Raw genomic sequence first — 17,950 nt, 5'->3', positions numbered from 1 at the left:
ACGCACTTATGGGGGATATCTGTGGATGACGCACTTATGGGGATATCTGTGGATGACGCACTTATGGGGATATCTGTGGATGACGCACTTATGGGGGATATCTGTGGATGACACATATATAGCATAAGATGCTATATATGTGTCATCCACAGATATCCCCCATAAGTGCCCTCCACAGATATCCCCCATAAGTGCCCTCCACAGATATCCCCCATAAGTGCCCTCCACAGATATCCCCCATAAGTGCCCTCCACAGATATCCCCCATAAGTGCCCTCCACAGATATCCCCCATAAGTGAGCCATCCACAGATATCCCCCATAAGTGCCTTCCAGTAAGTAATGTATTAGTAGGGGGAAGGAAGGGGGCAGGGACACTTGCGGCAGGGCCGGTGCAGTGCACACACCGGGGGCAGCTCCTACCTTTCTGCTACCAGGATATTTCGTTCCTCCTGAGCGGCGGCCTCTTCACCACTCCACCCCTCCTCACAGTGGGCAGCCGAACTAGAGCCGCGCTGCCCGCCCTTCTGCTGCTGTGCGCAGCGTGACATCTCTCCCTCCGTCATGCGCCTCCTGCCCCGCCTGCCTGCTTCATTCATAAAGTGGAAGGAGCAGACAGACGGGGCAGCAGGCGCATGACGGACAATTTACAAGCAGCTTGAGCGGCGCGATATGGCTGCGCGGCCGCTCACCCGCCAGCCCGAACCAAAGAGCCGCAGTGAAGGATCAAAAGAGCCGCATGTGGCTCGCGAGCCGCGGCTTGCCGACCACTGCCCTAGACCACTGGAGACACTGAAATTAACCCCAGAGCTGTATTAGACCACAGAGATACTGGGATAATGCCCCTCACTATCCTATACCAACAGGCATACTGACATAAACCTCCATTCCTTGCCCTAGACCACCAGGAATCTGACATTGACCCATACACTGCCTTAGACTACCAACAATCCATACATCATCCCCTCACTGTCCAAGGCGATGAAATATGCCAATATTAAGCCTTTTACTTCCCTAGACCTCCATAATTGGCATTAACCTTTTGACTGTCCTAGATTACCAGGGATGCTGACAATAACACTTTAGCGGGCATAGATATTAGTTTCTTCACTGCCCTAGATCACTAGGGATGTAAACGGTAATCTTTACTGCACTAGACCTGGATGTTGTTTAATTTGAATAGATGTTAGATGGCCCTGTATCTGCCTTCTTTATAGCTAAATACTAAGGTCCTGTACACTAAAGGGAATAGTGCTCAAGTCCCAAACTGCTCCACTGACTAACTATAAAGGCTTAGATGAAACAGATGAACATTATAAGCTGGCTCTAAAATTGAAGCCTTGCGGAGAACCTCTGTTAAACTTTTTGATAAGGGCCCATGAGACTTTAGCTAATGCTTTAGTGTAAAGGTATGACAGAACTCACTGCATAGATTAATGTGCTGTCTGTGTTACATTTACCATATTTAGAATGTTATACCTTTACTGCATTTCTTTGCCTTTTACAATGACTGCTAGAGGAGGGATATGTTTTATTTCATGCTGTTCTAATTTAGGTGGATAACTCTTTCCATGCTGTTCCAATAGAAGGAACTGTGCAGTGCTCTCTGAGTGGTTAGTGGTAGCTCCATGGATTGGCGGTACAACAGATCTATTACGGCAGTCGGTAGGGAAGACATGGACAGTAAGCCCTAACTAGAACCCCGCCTGCTTTCCATGCCTACTTGCAGTGCAAGCCGAGATCAGAACCAGACTGGAGACACAGTACCAAAAACACGAGGCAGAGAGTGTTCAAAAGCAAGCCAAGGTCAATACTATGAGCAATGCAAATGCACAGACAGAACGGGAGCACAGCTAGGGAGTCACAGAATATCACTGGTACTGGTAGAAGGCCAGGAAGGGGTTTAAATAGGGCACCGGGTCCCAGGATCAGAACTTGATAGGTCATGACTCAGCACTCCATTAGTCAGAACACTAGCACACAGGAATAGATCAGCTGAGCAATCAGCCCACTGCTAGTCTCCTTCAGCACGCACCCGCTGCCATCTGTGTTGGTTACATTCAATTCAGGTATTGTGCCCTCAAACTGTTAACCATCAAACATTGAGCCACCCTGAAGTATCAGTTGTTAACCACCAAGCATTGAGCATTATTGTAGCATCTTATGTAACTATTACTCATATGACATCTTTAGAGTAAAGCTTATCTGCACTTGTTCAACGCTATGTCTATAGCGTGTGGAAAAACCAAGGCGCAAAATAACTGCCCATGAACTGAGAAAAGTCAAGCGTGCAGCTGCCAAGATGCCACTTGCCACCAGTTTGGCCATATTTCAGAGCTGCAACATCACTGGAGTGCCCAAAAGCACAAGGTGTGCAATACTCAGAGACATGGCCAAGGTAAGAAAGGCTGAAAGACGACCACCACTGAACAAGACACACAAGCTGAAACGTCAAGACTGGGCCAAAAAATATCTCAAGACTGATTTTTCTAAGGTTTTATGGACTGATGAAATGAGAGTGAGTCTTGATGGGCCAGATGGATGGGCCCGTGGCTGGATTGGTAAAGGGCAGAGAGCTCCAGTCCGACTCAGACGCCAGCAAGGTGGAGGTGGAGTACTGGTTTGGGCTGGTATCATCAAAGATGAGCTTGTGGGGCCTTTTCGGGTTGAGGATGGAGTCAAGCTCAACTCCCAGTCCTACTGCCAGTTTCTGGAAGACACCTTCTTCAAGCAGTGGTACAGGAAGAAGTCTGCATCCTTCAAGAAAAACATGATTTTCATGCAGGACAATGCTCCATCACACGCGTCCAAGTACTCCACAGCGTGGCTGGCAAGAAAGTGTATAAAAGAAGAAAATCTAATGACATGGCCTGCTTGTTCACCTGATCTGAACCCCATTGAGAACCTGTGGTCCATCATCAAATGTGAGATTTACAAGGAGGGAAAACAGTACACCTCTCTGAACAGTGTCTGGGAGGCTGTGGTTGCTGCTGCACGCAATGTTGATGGTGAACAGATCAAAACACTGACAGAATCCATGGATGGCAGGCTTTTGAGTGTCCTTGCAAAGAAAGGTGGCTATATTGGTCACTGATTTGTTTTTGTTTTGTTTTTGAATGTCAGAAATGTATATTTGTGAATGTTGAGATGTTATATTGGTTTCACTGGTAAAAATAAATAATTGAAATGGGTATATATTTGTTTTTTGTTAAGTTGCCTAATAATTATGCACAGTAATAGTCACCTGCACACACAGATATCCCCCTAAAATAGCTAAAACTAAAAACAAACTAAAAACTACTTCCAAAAATATTCAGCTTTGATATTAATGAGTTTTTTGGGTTCATTGAGAACATGGTTGTTGTTCAAAAATAAAATTAATCCTCAAAAATACAACTTGCCTAATAATTCTGCACTCCCTGTATTACGTTGGTGGCCCTTGCTGTCTCACTGCTCTGGGCAGGCACCACTTTAATTATCTTGCCGTTGCTACTGCTGTTGTTCTTCGGTGGCACCAAAGTTGTGTGCCCCTGTCTTCTGCTGCAGGCCATGGCTTGTCTGGTGATTCCCCCTGCTGGCCTGTACGCAGGAAACCCTGTGGTACTAAAGGCACCTTCCCCTAGAGAAGGGTGCCTAAGCAATAGGTGTTCTATCTAGCGTGCCAACGTACTAAACTCTTCCCAATTCCTGACTCTGACCCTCTGCCTGACTTGACATGCTTGATTACTGTATAGACCATTTGCTGCTTGTCCTGACCTCGGACTTATTTCGTGGATTCACAAACTCTGCCTGCCTGTACCTTGTCCTGTTACTGCTAGGGATGAGTGAATCAACTTTGGATGAAACATCCGAAGATGATTCGCATAAAACATCGTTAGAATACTGTACAGAGTGAGCGCTCCGTACTGTATTAGAATGTATTAGCTCTGATGAGCTGAAGTTATTACTTATTTATTCATTTCTACTGTTAAAAACCTTTTACCGAACGCGGTTCCAGTTCCAAGTGGTATCTTGGAACCAAACAAGTTCGGTAAAAGTTTTTTTACAGTAGAAATACATTTCTGAAATTATTACTCGAAGTCTCGCGAGACTTTGCAAAGTAATAACTTCAGCTCATCATAGCAAATACATTCTAATACTGTACGGAGCGCTCGCTCCGTACAGTATTCTAACAAAGTTTTATGCGAATCGACTTTGGATGTTTCATTCGAAGTTGATTTGCTCATCCGTAGTTACTGCCTATGAGTTTTGCCTAAGCCCTTAGTGCCCCGCACCATTTTCTTTGACCCTTGTGGGTCAGCTGTCAGCCATACTAGGATTACTCCAGGAGGTAGCAGCCTGGTGGCTCCCTTATAGCGAAGTCCAGATCCCAGTATAAGGGTAAAATTGTGAATACCAGTGAAGACTGCCAGCTAAATATTTATACTCTCTATTCAAATATAATGGTACATACAGGGTTACCAACTTGTATTTTTTTTTTCAGTGTCAGGATTTAATCTTTGGGGAGCAATGATTGCAACTGGATTAGTGTGTACTTTCTACTGCACACTGGTATGACATTATTATTTATTATTTTTATCAAAATTTATGTATTAAGCACAACAGTGAAAATTTAGATTATTAGATTATATAGTCTACTATGTTTATTTGTAATGTCCATAAAATACTGACATATATACAATGCTTAGCATTTTATATTTTCTGAGATTGTGCTTAGGCTATATTCACATGGCAGTATTTTGAAGCTGAAACAAACTTAGCTGAGACGGAGCTGATTTCGAGATCCAGGGGATTTGTTGGTGTATTCCTGTTTATAGCAGCATTGTCAGCAGCATAAAGATCTCGAAATACATACCAAAGAGCAAACAAGTGTATTAGAAATAGATTTAGACAAAATTACCTTCAAAATAGTGCTTGCCACCTCCTAGAAGCTATTTAAAATTAACGGCATAAAAATACGCAACCATGTGAACGCTGCGGCACATTTCTCATAGAAAGCATATTAGCAGCATAGGCCACATAAAACAGGCATTTTACGAGACAAAATGAGCTGCTGATTTTGCCGTGTGAACATACTAAACATGAGCATGGACAAGAGTGGCACTGTTTCTGGGGAGAAAATGACCACATTTTTAGACATCCCTAAGCACTTTTTATGCTGAAATTATTTATTAGGGCTTTTGAATATAAGCCAGAATATCAGTCTTAAGATCCCTTTATTAGTAAGAAAAGAGAGCTGTTGGAGTGAAGTAATAGTAAAAGCCTAACTTTATCATTTTATTCTGTCTAGGGTGGTCTAAAGGCTGTAATCTGGACAGATGCTTTCCAGATCATCATTATGTTGGCCGGTTTTATAGCTGTCATCATTAGAGGTGTAGTAGTGCAAGGTGGAATACAGACAATCATCAATGATTCCTACTACGGTGGGAGGCTGAACTTCTGGGAGTAAGTAATGCTTCTTTATAATAGATGTAAGTCCAGTATAGACTAAAGATGCTACAGGTTGGGTAATACCAGTTATAACATACCCTAAGGCTGCTTTCACACGAGCGAGTTGTATACTCACGCTCCATGTCCGGAGTGTAATAGAGCACCTGTCCTGACCTCCTAGCACTGCAGGGTCACATAGCATTATATTGATTTATGATGCTGTGTAACCCTTAGGGCTCTTTCACATGAGCGGATGCCGTGTGGGTAATCCGCTGCATAAAAGAGAGCCAAGCCCCGCACCAGACAGCAGAGACACGGAGCAGTAACATGACTGATAATGCTCCGTGCCTCTCTGTGATCTTTTTACTACAAAATCACAGTGAGATAAAGTTGTTACCGTGATTTTGTAACAAAAAGATCACAGAAAGGCAAAGTGCATTATCAGTCATGTTACTGCTCCGTGTCTCTGCTGTCCGGTGCGGGGTTTGGCTGTCTTTCATGCACTGGATTGCACGCACGGCATCCGCTCGTGTGAAAGAGCCCTTACAGTTCTGGAATGTATTAGATCAGGGATGCCCAATCTGCGGTCCTCAAGCTGTTGCAAAACTACAACTCCCAGCATGCCTGGTCAGCCTACAGCTACTACGGCATGCTGGGAGTTGTAGTTTTGCAACAACTGGAGGGCCGCAGGTTGAGCATTCCTGTATTAGATGACACTGACATAATGCTGTCACTGTTATCAAACACATTCCAGAACTGTAAGGGCTCTTTCACATGAGCAGATCCCGTGCGGGTAATCCGCTGCGTGAAAGAGAACCAAGCCCCACTCTGGACAGCAGAGACATGGAGCATTAATATGATTGATAATGCTCTTTGCCTCTCTGTGATCATTTTACTACAAAATCACGGTGATAACTTTATCTCACTGTGATTTTGGAGTAAAAAGGTCACAGAGAGGCAAAGAGCATTATCAATCATGTTAATGCTCCGTGTCTCTGCTGTCCTGAACGGTGCTTGGCTCTCTTACACGCAGCGGATTGCCCGCACGGCATCCGCTCGTGTGAAAGAGCCCTAAGGCCTCTTTCACACTGGCGTTGCGGGAAAAGGTGCGGGTGCGTTGCGGAAACATGCGCGATTTTTCAGTGCGAGTGCAAAACATTGTAATGCGTTTTGCACTCGCGTGAGAAAAATCGTGCATGTTTGGTACCCAAACCCGAACTTCTTCACAGAAGTTCGGGCTTGGGATCGGTGTTCTGTAGATTGTATTATTTTGCCTTATAACATGGTTATAAGGGAAAATAATAGCATTCTTAATACAGAATGCTAAGTAAAATAGGGCTGGAGGGGGTAAAAAAAAAGTAATAATTAAACTCACCTTAACCCACTTACTCGCGCAGCCCGGCATCTCTTCTGTCTTCATCTTAGCTGTGTGCAGGAACAGGACCTGTGGTGACATCACTCCGGTCATCACATGGTCCATCACATGATCTTTTACCATGGTGATGGATCATGTGATGGATCATGTGATGACCGGAGTGACGTCACCACAGGTCCTTTTCCTGCAATCAGCAAAGAAGGAGACAGAAGAGAAGCCGGGCTGCGTGATCAAGTGGACTAAGGTGTGTTTAATTATTTTTTTTTAACCCCTCCAGCGCTATTTTTCTATGCATTCTGTATTCAGAATGCTATTATTTTCCCTTATAACCATGTTATAAGGGAAAATAATAATGATCGGGTCTCCATCCCGATCGTCTCCTAGCAACCGTGCGTGAAAATCGCACCGCATTCGCACTTGCTTGCGGATGCTTGCGATTTTCACGCAACCCCATTCATTTCTATGGGGCCTGCGTTACGTGAAAAACGCACAAAGAGGAGCATGCTGCGATTTTCACACAACGCACAAGTGATGCGTGAAAATCACCGCTCGTGTGCACAGCCCCATAGAAATGAATGGGTGATGATTCAGTGCGGGTGCAATGCGTTCAACTCACGCATCGCATCCGTGCGGAATACTCGCCTGTGTGAAAGGGGCCTAAGGGTTACATAGCATCATAAATCAATATAATGCTATGGGACCCTGCAGTGCTAGAAATTCAGGACGGGTGCTCTGTTATAATAACGCTCCGAGTCGACAGGACTTTGTTTTCTGGCTTGCATAACAGGACCCAGACGGATCCGTTATGCTTTCCCATAGACTTTTATTAGAACGGAAAGCAAACGTAATGCCTTTTTAAAGGCTTCCGTTTTGCATTCTGTCTGAGCATTCCGTTATTTTCGGTTATAACCATGTTATAACGGAAAGCCATAACGGAATCCCTAACGTTAGTGTGAACCCACCCTAAGTCTTTATTCAAAAAAACTGAGATATTTTTCTACTTTGGTGGGTATACTGTTTTTCCTGTTGTAGTTGTTTTTGTAGTTGCTAATAAAAATATACCAGAATTCTGGCTCAAATTAAGCCAACATTATGGCACAACATGCCATGCGACACATTTTCTAATACACTTTGGGCCTGATTTATCATTACTTTTTACCAGTTTCTGGCATGCAAAAACCACCATGCAAAATGCCATTTAAAAGCGCCACCTCATATTGCACAAGCATTTTTTTTTTTAACACCAGACAATAAAGGAAAAACTTCTAAGAGACCTACAACATTCTGCAATTTCAAATGCACACTACTGACCTAATAAAGCACCTCAAATGTGAAAAAATGGCACTACAACAAATGCTTGTTTATCCTGTATTTAATATTTTTCATAAACTTCCATGCAACCTTTTCAAGATTATGTTTTTTGACCATAAAAATTGCAAAAATGCTAGCAAAAAAACACATATTTATTCACATATCCTATAGAAGCAAGCTCTACATTGGTCCCTGGACGAAATACACCCATTGAATTCTATGGGGCACATTTACTATAGTGTTTGTGCCTGTTTTTATGCTTAACAATGCTGTTTTAGGCAGTTTTTTTTTTGTTTCATTTACTATTGAAAATGCGCCTGTTTTGGATGCATTAGATTTTTTGGACTAATTCAGAAGTTTTCTTACTTTTGTGTCTTTTTTCTGACCTATTTATGTAGGTGTGCCTTATTTTGTGCCTGATTTCATCATAAAAACAGTCTAATTTCTACTTCACTCCAGGGTTTCTTTACTTTTCTACTATCACATACTGCGTCTGTTTTGAGTGGTGTGTTGCACCATAGTTTGCCTAATTTCAGCTCACTTGTGCCACATTTTTATGCACATACTAATTATACCAGCCTTAAGGCCTCTTTCACACTAAGTATGGCTATTTCAGTGTTTTGCGGTCCGTTTTTCACGGATCCGTTGTCCCGTTTTTTTGTTTCCATTGTGTTTCTGTTTCCGTTCCGATTTTCCGTTACGTTTTTCCATATGGCATATACAGTATACAGTAATTACACAGAAAAATTGGGCTGGGCATAACATTTTCAATAGATGGTTCCGCAAAAACAGAACGTATACGGAAGACATACGGATGCATTTCCGTATGTGTTCCGTTTTTTTTGCGGACCCATTGACTTGAATGGATCCACGGAACGTGATTTGCGGGCAATAATAGGACATGTTCTATCTTTCAACGGAACGGAAAAACGGAAATACGGAAACGGAATGCATACGGAGTACATTCCGTTTTTTTTGAGGAACTATTGAAATGAATGGTTCCATATACGGACCGTATACGGAACGCAAAAAACGGCCCACAAAACGGGAAAAAAAAACGGTAGTGAAATAGCCATAGCCATACGGTAGTGTGAAAGAGACCTTAGGGTGCTGCCACACATACTGTAAAGGGGTATTTATCTCAGTTTTGTTGAGTCTGCATTAGCATACTTTGCTCCAAATTTATTAAACAGGGCATTCTGTTTGTTAAATTTAATGCATCTTTAAGGCCCCTTTCACACGGGGCGAGTATTCCGCGCGGGTGCAATACGTGATGTGAACGCATTGCACCCGCACTGAATCAGCCCAATAAATTTCTATAGGGCTGTGCACATGAGCTGTGATTTTCACGCATCACTTGTGTGTTGCGTGAAAATCACAGCATGCTCTATATTCTGCGTTTTTCACGCAACGCAGGCACCTTAGAAGTGAATGGGGCCGCGTAAAAATCGCAAGCATCCGCAAGCAAGTGCGATTTTCACGCATGGTTGCTAGGTGACGATCGGGCTGGGGACCCGATCTGTATTATTTTCCCTTATAACATGGTTATAAGGGAAAATAATAGCATTCTGAATACAGAATGCAAAGTAAAATAGTGATGGAGGGGTTAAAAATATAAAAAATTAACTCACTGAGTCCACTTGATTGCAGATCTCTGTCTTCTTCTGTAATGTTGAGCTGCTGGCTAAGGACCTATGGTGATGTCACATTACATGGTCCCTCACCATGTGTCGGGATTCGAACCTGTGACCAGCCACATCCCAGGCGGTAGCCCTGCTTACTAGGCTACCGTCCTCTCTGGACATTCCTCCCTGAAGCCTATTAGTTAACCTCAGTCTTGCCAAGCCTTGCTCATTACCCTTGATTCCCCACACCTGGTACTTCCCTATTTAAGTCCAGCCCCTTGCACTCCAGTTTGCTGATTATTGAGCTCCTGAGCCTTGATCAAGCTTCTCCTCATCTGCTGCTCTTGCTACTGCTGGAAGTCCACTGCTGACCAGGAATTGCCTACCGACTACTCTTCTACTTTGTCCCTACCTACTGAACTGCTACCACCGTTGCCATCCGGATTGTCTGACCACGCTTACTGCCGCCTGCCCTGACCCACCGCCTGCCTGCTGACTACTCTTCTGCTTTGTCCCTACCTACTGAACTGCTACCACCGTTGCCATCCGGATTGTCTGACCACGCTTACTGCCGCCTGCCCTGACCCACCGCCTGCCTACCGACTTCGCCTCTGCCAGACTTCCTGCATCTACTACCTGCCTGTGGTCCTTGCCACTGGGCTCCACTCCTACCTCCAGCAAGCGGTCCTCTGACTCAGGTGAGCCTGTAGGAATGTTACAGAATAATCAGCCACACTATAGAGTCCACAATGGCCACTCTGCGTAAGCAGGTCTTCGAACTTCAAGAATTTGGTACTACATATCAGGAGAAATTTGCCCAGCTCCAAGGCGTAGTCCAAAGCCAGCAAAGGGAGATTATTGAACTACAGAGGCAACACCTGGACGTCCGCGGCGCGGCCGCAGACACCCGCATGCCACTCCCATCAAGATTCGGCGGCGACAGACGCCAGTATCGGGGGTTTCTAAACCAATGCCGCATCTATTTTCAGATGTACCGGGCCCCCTTCACCACCGAGAAAAAGAAGGTGCCGGGTACATCTGAAAATAGATGTCAATAGATGTCAATCTCTTGACGGAAGAAGCATTAGCATGGACCTAACCTTCGCCCGCGAAAAGAACATTCCACTGACAATCAAGGCAGCCCCCGTTGACCTGGAAACCATTGACGGATCCCCACTCTCCTCGGGGCCGGCCACTCACGAGACCACCGAACTACAACTCCTCATAGAACCCGATCACCGCGAAAAGATCCACTTCTCGCTGATCGCTTCCCCGAAGTTCCCGGTGATCTTGGGCATCCCTTGGTTGGCCACCCACAACCCCTCGGTGGACTGGGAAACCCGCTGCATACGATTCCCGTCCGAGTTCTGCTCGCTAAATTGCTCCCACAAACCCGTCCTTCCACCCGAAGACACCACCATCTCAAAACTATCCGTCAAGGATCTGCTACCCCCTCAATACAGAGAGTTCCAGGATGTCTGCGACAAGAAAAACGCAGACAAGCTGCCACCACACCGACCCTACGACTGCCCTATAGAACTGTTGCCCAGGGCCGAAATACCCTTTGGCAGTATCAACCCCCTCTCAGAGCCTGAACTCAAGGCTCTGAAAGAGTACCTGGACGAGGACCTGAGGAAGGGGTTCATCCGGCCCTCTACCTCCCCAGCGGGAGCCCCCTTTTTCTTCGTAGAGAAAAAAGACTCCTCCCTGCGTCCCTGCATAGACTACAGAAAGCTTAACAACATAACCGTAAAAAAACGGTACCCGCTCCCACTAATTTCAGAACTCCTCGAGAGACTCCGGGCAGCGAAGATCTTCACTAAACTCGACCTTCGAGGGGCCTACAACCTCGTCCGAATCCGCCCTGGGGACGAATGGAAGACCGCCTTCCGGACACGTTATGGTCATTTCGAGTACCTGGTCATGCCTTTCGGACTCTGCAATGCTCCCGCCACCTTCCAGCACTTCATTAACGACGTCCTCAGGGACATGCTGGATCTGTTTGTAGTCGTTTACCTGGACGACATCTTGATCTTCTCTGAAGACCTCGAGCAGCACCGCGAACACGTCCGCAGGGTACTGCAGAGACTCTAACAGAACTCTCTCTATATCAAGCTAGAGAAATGCGAGTTTGAGCGAACCACCACTCAGTTCCTCGGATACATCATCTCCCCTGAGGGCCTAAGTATGGATCCGGGGAAGGTCCAAGCTGTGATGAACTGGCCCGTTCCGAGAAACGAGAAGGAGATACAAAGATTCATTGGCTTCGCCAACTTCTATCGGAAGTTTATCCGGAACTTCTCCAAGGTCATAGCACCAATCACCCAACTCGCCAAGAAGGCAGTCCCCTTCTCCTGGACACTCAAGGCCCAGGAGGTCTTCACCAAGTTGAAACTCCTCTTTACTTCTGCTCCAATCCTAATCCACCCGAACCCCGAGCTGCCATTTACAGTCGAAGTGGATGCATCAGACACTGCGGTGGGGGGCAGGGGAGAGAATGCTATTACACCCGTGCGCATATTTCTCCCGCCAGATGTCCCCCTCCGAGAAGAACTATGACATCGGAAACAAAGAACTACTGGTGATCAAGGATGCCTTCTCCGAGTGGAGGGAGCCACCAACCCCATAATCGTACTAACTGACCACAAGAACCTCGAGTTCATCCGCAGCGCTAAGAGACTCTCAGCCAGACAGGCCAGATGGAGCCTATTCTTTTCCCGCTTCAACTTTCTCATCACCTATCGCCCCGGATCAAAAAACGGCAAGGCTGACGCCCTCTCCAGAATGTTTTCCGAGCCCTCACAGAGTAACAAGGGCCAAAATAACATCCTACCCGAGAGAAGGGTCGTAGGGGCCACCTACTCTAAAGAACTCCTGGGCACAATCAAAGAAGGATATGAAAATGACCCCTTCCTCTCCCACCCCACAGGGAATGTCAGCCTTACGTTTAAGAACGGTCATTGGTTTCATCAGGACCTACAACTATATGTACCAGAAATCGCACGGCTCGAAGTGCTCAAACTCAACCATGACTCCAAGGTGGCCGGCCATTTTGGCACAAGAAAGACCCAGGAGCTTCTCTCCCGCTCCTTCTGGTGGCCAACATACAAGAAGGACATCAAGAGGTACATCTCCTCGTACACGGTCTGTGCCTGCAATAAGACTCCTCGTTCCTCTCCCGTGGGTCTGTTACAACCCCTCCCGATTCCCTCCCGCCCCTGGGGCTCGATCTCCATGGACTTTGTGGTAGACCTTCCTCCTTCAAAAGGGATGAACACCATCCTGGTCGTGGTCGACCGTCTCACCAAGATGGCCCATTTCATCCCCTACAAAGGCCCACCCACAGCCAAACAGACGGCCGATCTTATTCTCAGAGAGGTCTTCAGGCTGCATGGGATCCCGGATGACGTGGTCTCCGACCGAGGCGTACAATTTGCCTCAAAGTTATGGAAGAACTTCTGCCTGGCGCACGGGGTTAAAGTGAACCTGTCCTCTGCTTTCCACCCTCAGTCAAACGGGCAGACGGAGAGAACTAATCAGACCCTAGAGCAATACCTATGCTGTTTCAGCTCCCACCTGCAGGATGACTGGCTTGATCATCTCCCCACGGCCGAGTTCGCCTACAACAATGCTGAGCACAGCTCAACCAAGCACAGCCCCTTCTTTGCTAACACAGGCTCGCACCCGGTGTTCATTCCCCACCTACCCGTCGCCTCCACCCTCCCAGCAGTGGCCGAACGCCTAACAACCCTACAGGAGGCACAAAAGAACATTATAGACAACCTCCAGCTTGCCCAGAGGTGCGTTAAACAGGGAGCAGACAGACGTCGCAAACCCACCCTGGGCTTCCATGTGGGAGACAAGGTGTGGCTGTCCACCAGGAACCTCAGATTGAAGGTCCCCTCCAAAAAATTGGCCCAAAGATACATGGGTTCGTTCTGGATCACCGCACAAATCAACGAGGTCACGTTCCGGCTCGACCTTCCGGACTCCATTAGGGTGCACCCAGTCTTCCATTGCTCTCTCCTCAAGCCATACGTGGAGAACACCTTCACAGGCCGCCACTCGCCCCCTCCACCACCCGTGAGGGTACAGGGTGAAGAAGAATACATTGTCGCAAAGATTCTCGACTCCAGGATCCACCGGGGAAGACTACAATACCTAATTGGGTGGTAGGGTTACCCTCCAGAGGATAACTCCTGGGAGCGAGAAGAAAATGTCCACGCCCCCAGACTGGTAAAAGAGTTCCACCAACGGCACCCCGGTAAGCCTGCTCTGCGGTGCCCGGAGGTCACCTTGGAAGGGGGGGAGTACTGTCGGGATTCGAACCCGTGACCAGCCACATCCCAGGCGGTAGCCCTGCTTACTAGGCTACCGTCCTCTCTGGACATTCCTCCCTGAAGCCTATTAGTTAACCTCAGTCTTGCCAAGCCTTGCTCATTACCCTTGATTCCCCACACCTGGTACTTCCCTATATAAGTCCAGCCCCTTGCACTCCAGTTTGCTGATTATTGAGCTCCTGAGCCTTGATCAAGCTTCTCCTCATCTGCTGCTCTTGCTACTGCTGGAAGTCCACTGCTGACCAGGAATTGCCTACCGACTACTCTTCTACTTTGTCCCTACCTACTGAACTGCTACCACCGTTGCCATCCGGATTGTCTGACCACGCTTACTGCAGCCTGCCCTGACCCACCGCCTGCCTGATGACTACTCTTCTGCTTTGTCCCTACCTACTGAACTGCTACCACCGTTGCCATCCGGATTGTCGGACCACGCTTACTGCCGCCTGCCCTGACCCACCGCCTGCCTACCGACTACGCCTCTGCCAGACTTCCTGCACCTACTACCTGCCTGCGGTCCTTGCCACTGGGCTCCACTCCTACCTCCAGCAAGCGGTCCTCTGACTCAGGTGAGCCTGTAGGACTGTTATACCATGGTGATGAACCATGTGATTGGACCATGTGATGAGCACAGTGATGTCACAACAGGTCTTTTGCCAGGTCCTGAAGATAAAACAGAGACCGGCAGCTATGGAGCAGGTAATTAATATTTTTTTAACCCCTCCATCTCTAATTTACTTTGCATTCTGTATTAAGAGTGCTATTATTTTCCCTTATAACCATGTTATAAGGGAAAATAATAAAATCTACACAACACCTAACACAAACCTGAACTTCAGTGATGAAGTCTGGGTTTGGGTCTGGGTACCAAACATGGCGCGTGCAAAACGCATTAAAACGCTTTGCACTCGTGCGGAAAAATCGCGCATTTTACCGCAACGCACCCGCATCTTATCGGGCCCTCACACGCCACACTCGTATGAAAGAGGCCTAACAGTTTTGTCTAGAAATGTCATTACAGTTTTTTTACGTTGTCCCCCTACTAGAGTAAGTAGGGGTCATTTATTAAAAACGGACATTTCCCATGCCAGTTTTAGAAAGAAAAAAAAACATGCTAGAGCAGGATCTGATTAATTTATTAAGCAGCGCACACCTGTTAATAAATTTGTTGCATCTTTAGGAAGCCTGCACACAAGTGCTGGCGAATGCACATGAGATCAGCACAAATTTCCATATAGATTTATGTGCGTTTCTGCAACATATCTGCCCCAAAATCCATAATTTCTAATTGTGGATTTTGGTCCGGATTATATTTGGTTTTGCAGCAGATCTCACCCTTTATTGGACAGCAGGTCAATTTCCACACAGAAAAATAAAAATAAAAAATGCACATGAGATTTGTGTAATCTCATCCACTTTGCTGGAACTGTACTATGCTGCGGTTTTTCCATTCGGGAATCCACTTGGAAAAACCGCAAGTATTCTGCAACGTGTGCAGGTGGCCTTAGAAGCTGGAGTAGATGTCACGGATGATGTTGCAGATAGCTGGAAGTTATGGATAAACATCCGACTGGCTTGATCCCAAACTAAGGAGCATAAAGGTGACCCCTATAAAACCCTAAGAGCTCACCCTGACTGCTATGCCCATGCAAAGATCTTTATGGTAGAGGATTGCATGCCCCCATACCTTACTATGTGACACCTGAAAACCCTATAATAGTGAGGGGACACGACCACCGACTCCATGCACTTAATACGGACGGAGTCAGGGTCACCTACAATTAAGCCAGCAAAGAAACACAAATAAAGGAAACAGACTTATCTGAGGAATCAGGAGAAGCAGCATCCAGCAGTGAACAACTATCCAGGAAGAAGTATAAACCGCAAAGTGAGGCAGTATGGAAGGGAATATAAAGGGAGGCAATCAGTGTAAATAGGTGACAGCTGGGAGCAGGAAAGGAGATGACAAAGTGAAACCAAAACAAAGAACATCATGCAAGAGGTACAGAAGAACGTCTGCCAGACCTTCTGAGAGAGCTGGCGGTGACAGTAGATTTCTGGTGTAATGTGCACACATGTTGTTAGGTGAATTTCACTGCAGAGGTCCCACCTGCAAACCATCCCCTTTAACCCATGCCCTACCCAGTTTTTTTTTTTGGGAGAGTGTCAAGGGAGTTGGAAAAAGCTAAAAAGTCACAGTGATAAATCTAGAGTGAATATAATTAACACAGGTAGCCATGCCCACTTTCCTAACAACTTTTTAAAACTGAGTGTGAAAATGTGAAATGTCTAAAGATTTGGTGCAATAAGGCCCAAGATGTCACAAAACTCTATGGGGGTCATTTATCAAACTGTTGTAAAGTAGAGCTGGCTTAGTTGCCAATAGCAACCAATCAGATTCCTCTTTTTTCATTTTCCAAAAGAGCTATCCAAAATCAAAGGTTGAATCTGATTGGCTGCTATGGGCAACTATATATATATTTTTTTACTTTTTGAAGCCAGCAATCTATAGTACAGGGTTTAATATATTCCCTTCATGGTATTTTGGTGTGTTTTATTTGTCATATAAAAGTAATGTAGATGTGTGTCATGCAAATGTGTGCGGCACTCCCTTCTGCCCATGCACCACACACTTTTTGTAGAAAGTGGCCAGGGTTGTGGAAAATGTCAAAGTCTAAAATTGTGGTGCAAAATGGCAGTTTACCAAAACTTTAATACTTTTTCTGGTATAGAAATGTAATGCATTCCCCTGTATCTTTCACTATAGTAATTTCTAGAATTGTGCATCTGGTAGAGCAGATCACATGTTCAGAACACAATAAGCATACTTCAGCTCCTGTGGCCAGAATATACTTATTAAAGGGAACTTGTCACCATGAAAATGCAAAGCATTTGGCCATAAGCATGAGCAGGAGGAGCAATAGTTTTGGAGGAAAAGGTTCACTAAAACTTGTAATTTATACATGTAAATTCCTGCTTATTCTGGGCTTTGAAGTGAAGGAGGCGGTCCTATCAGTGATTGCCAGTCTTCCCTCTATGACTGTGTATACAGAGATGTCAGTCACTGAGAGGATCGTCTCCTTGACTTCAAAGCCCAGCTTGCAGCTCAGACATCTTTTTCAACGTGACAGGTTCCCTTTAATATCAGCATCACTAGACATCTCATATAACAGCAGAAAGCAGTAGAACTGAAGCAGACTATAAACTTCCTTCTGAGGCTGCTAAGGAAGAGAATGTATAAGATGTTGCAACTCACTTTAATATTACTTAATCCATTATGTGTTCTTTATGTGTTCTGTTTTTCACAGCTTTGATCCACATCCATTTCGGAGGCACACATTTTGGACAATTGTAATTGGTGGAACTTTTTTGTGGACTGGAATTTATGGGGTTAATCAGACTCAAGTGCAAAGATACATTGCTTGTAAGAGCAAATTTCAAGCAAAATTGTGAGTTATTTTTGTCTTTAGTTTCCAGGAGGACTTTAGTTTCCAGATTATGCACATGCACCTAGGGGGACTATTTAGAGATAAACAAATAGATTCTAAACAAATTGGATTAGCTACGAATGTCACAAAAATTGTCCGCCAAACAAATCAGAAGTTTTTCTTATTTCCAGTGCCATTTTACTGTCAATATTGGAGGGGGAAACCATGAGGGAGGAAGAAGATGGAGGATCATGTGACACTGGGATGAAGTGGGGGGAGGGCTTGCCCTGATTGGCTCAGAGGCTGACAGACAGCTTAATCAGCCACTCTGGGCCAGAATTCAGGAAGGTCATTTGCTGAGAACATCACAGAACAAATTCTGTGTTCAGCTTCTGACCTGGAAGGGTGTCTTGTGGCAGTGTCTGACAAAAAGCAATTGCAGA

At 45.7% G+C, this 17,950-nt stretch overlaps 1 protein-coding gene across 1 annotated transcript in view; it reads left to right on the top strand.

Annotated features, from left to right (window-relative positions):
• Positions 1-17,950, top strand: part of LOC120978824 (sodium-coupled monocarboxylate transporter 1-like) — a 79,124-nt gene that overhangs the window by 18,466 nt on the left and 42,708 nt on the right. Inside the window, exons 4-6 of the mRNA XM_040407193.1 lie at positions 4,482-4,549; positions 5,289-5,443; positions 17,388-17,528. Of these exons, the coding sequence (XP_040263127.1) occupies positions 4,482-4,549; positions 5,289-5,443; positions 17,388-17,528 (364 nt within the window). The remainder of the gene's footprint in view (positions 1-4,481; positions 4,550-5,288; positions 5,444-17,387; positions 17,529-17,950) is intronic.

This window comes from Bufo bufo, chromosome 1 (assembly GCF_905171765.1).
Source record: "Bufo bufo chromosome 1, aBufBuf1.1, whole genome shotgun sequence".
In the NCBI taxonomy this organism is placed as follows: domain Eukaryota; kingdom Metazoa; phylum Chordata; class Amphibia; order Anura; family Bufonidae; genus Bufo; species Bufo bufo.
The sequence above is the reverse complement of the archived record's forward strand: the minus strand, read 5'-3'. Positions and strand labels throughout refer to the sequence as shown.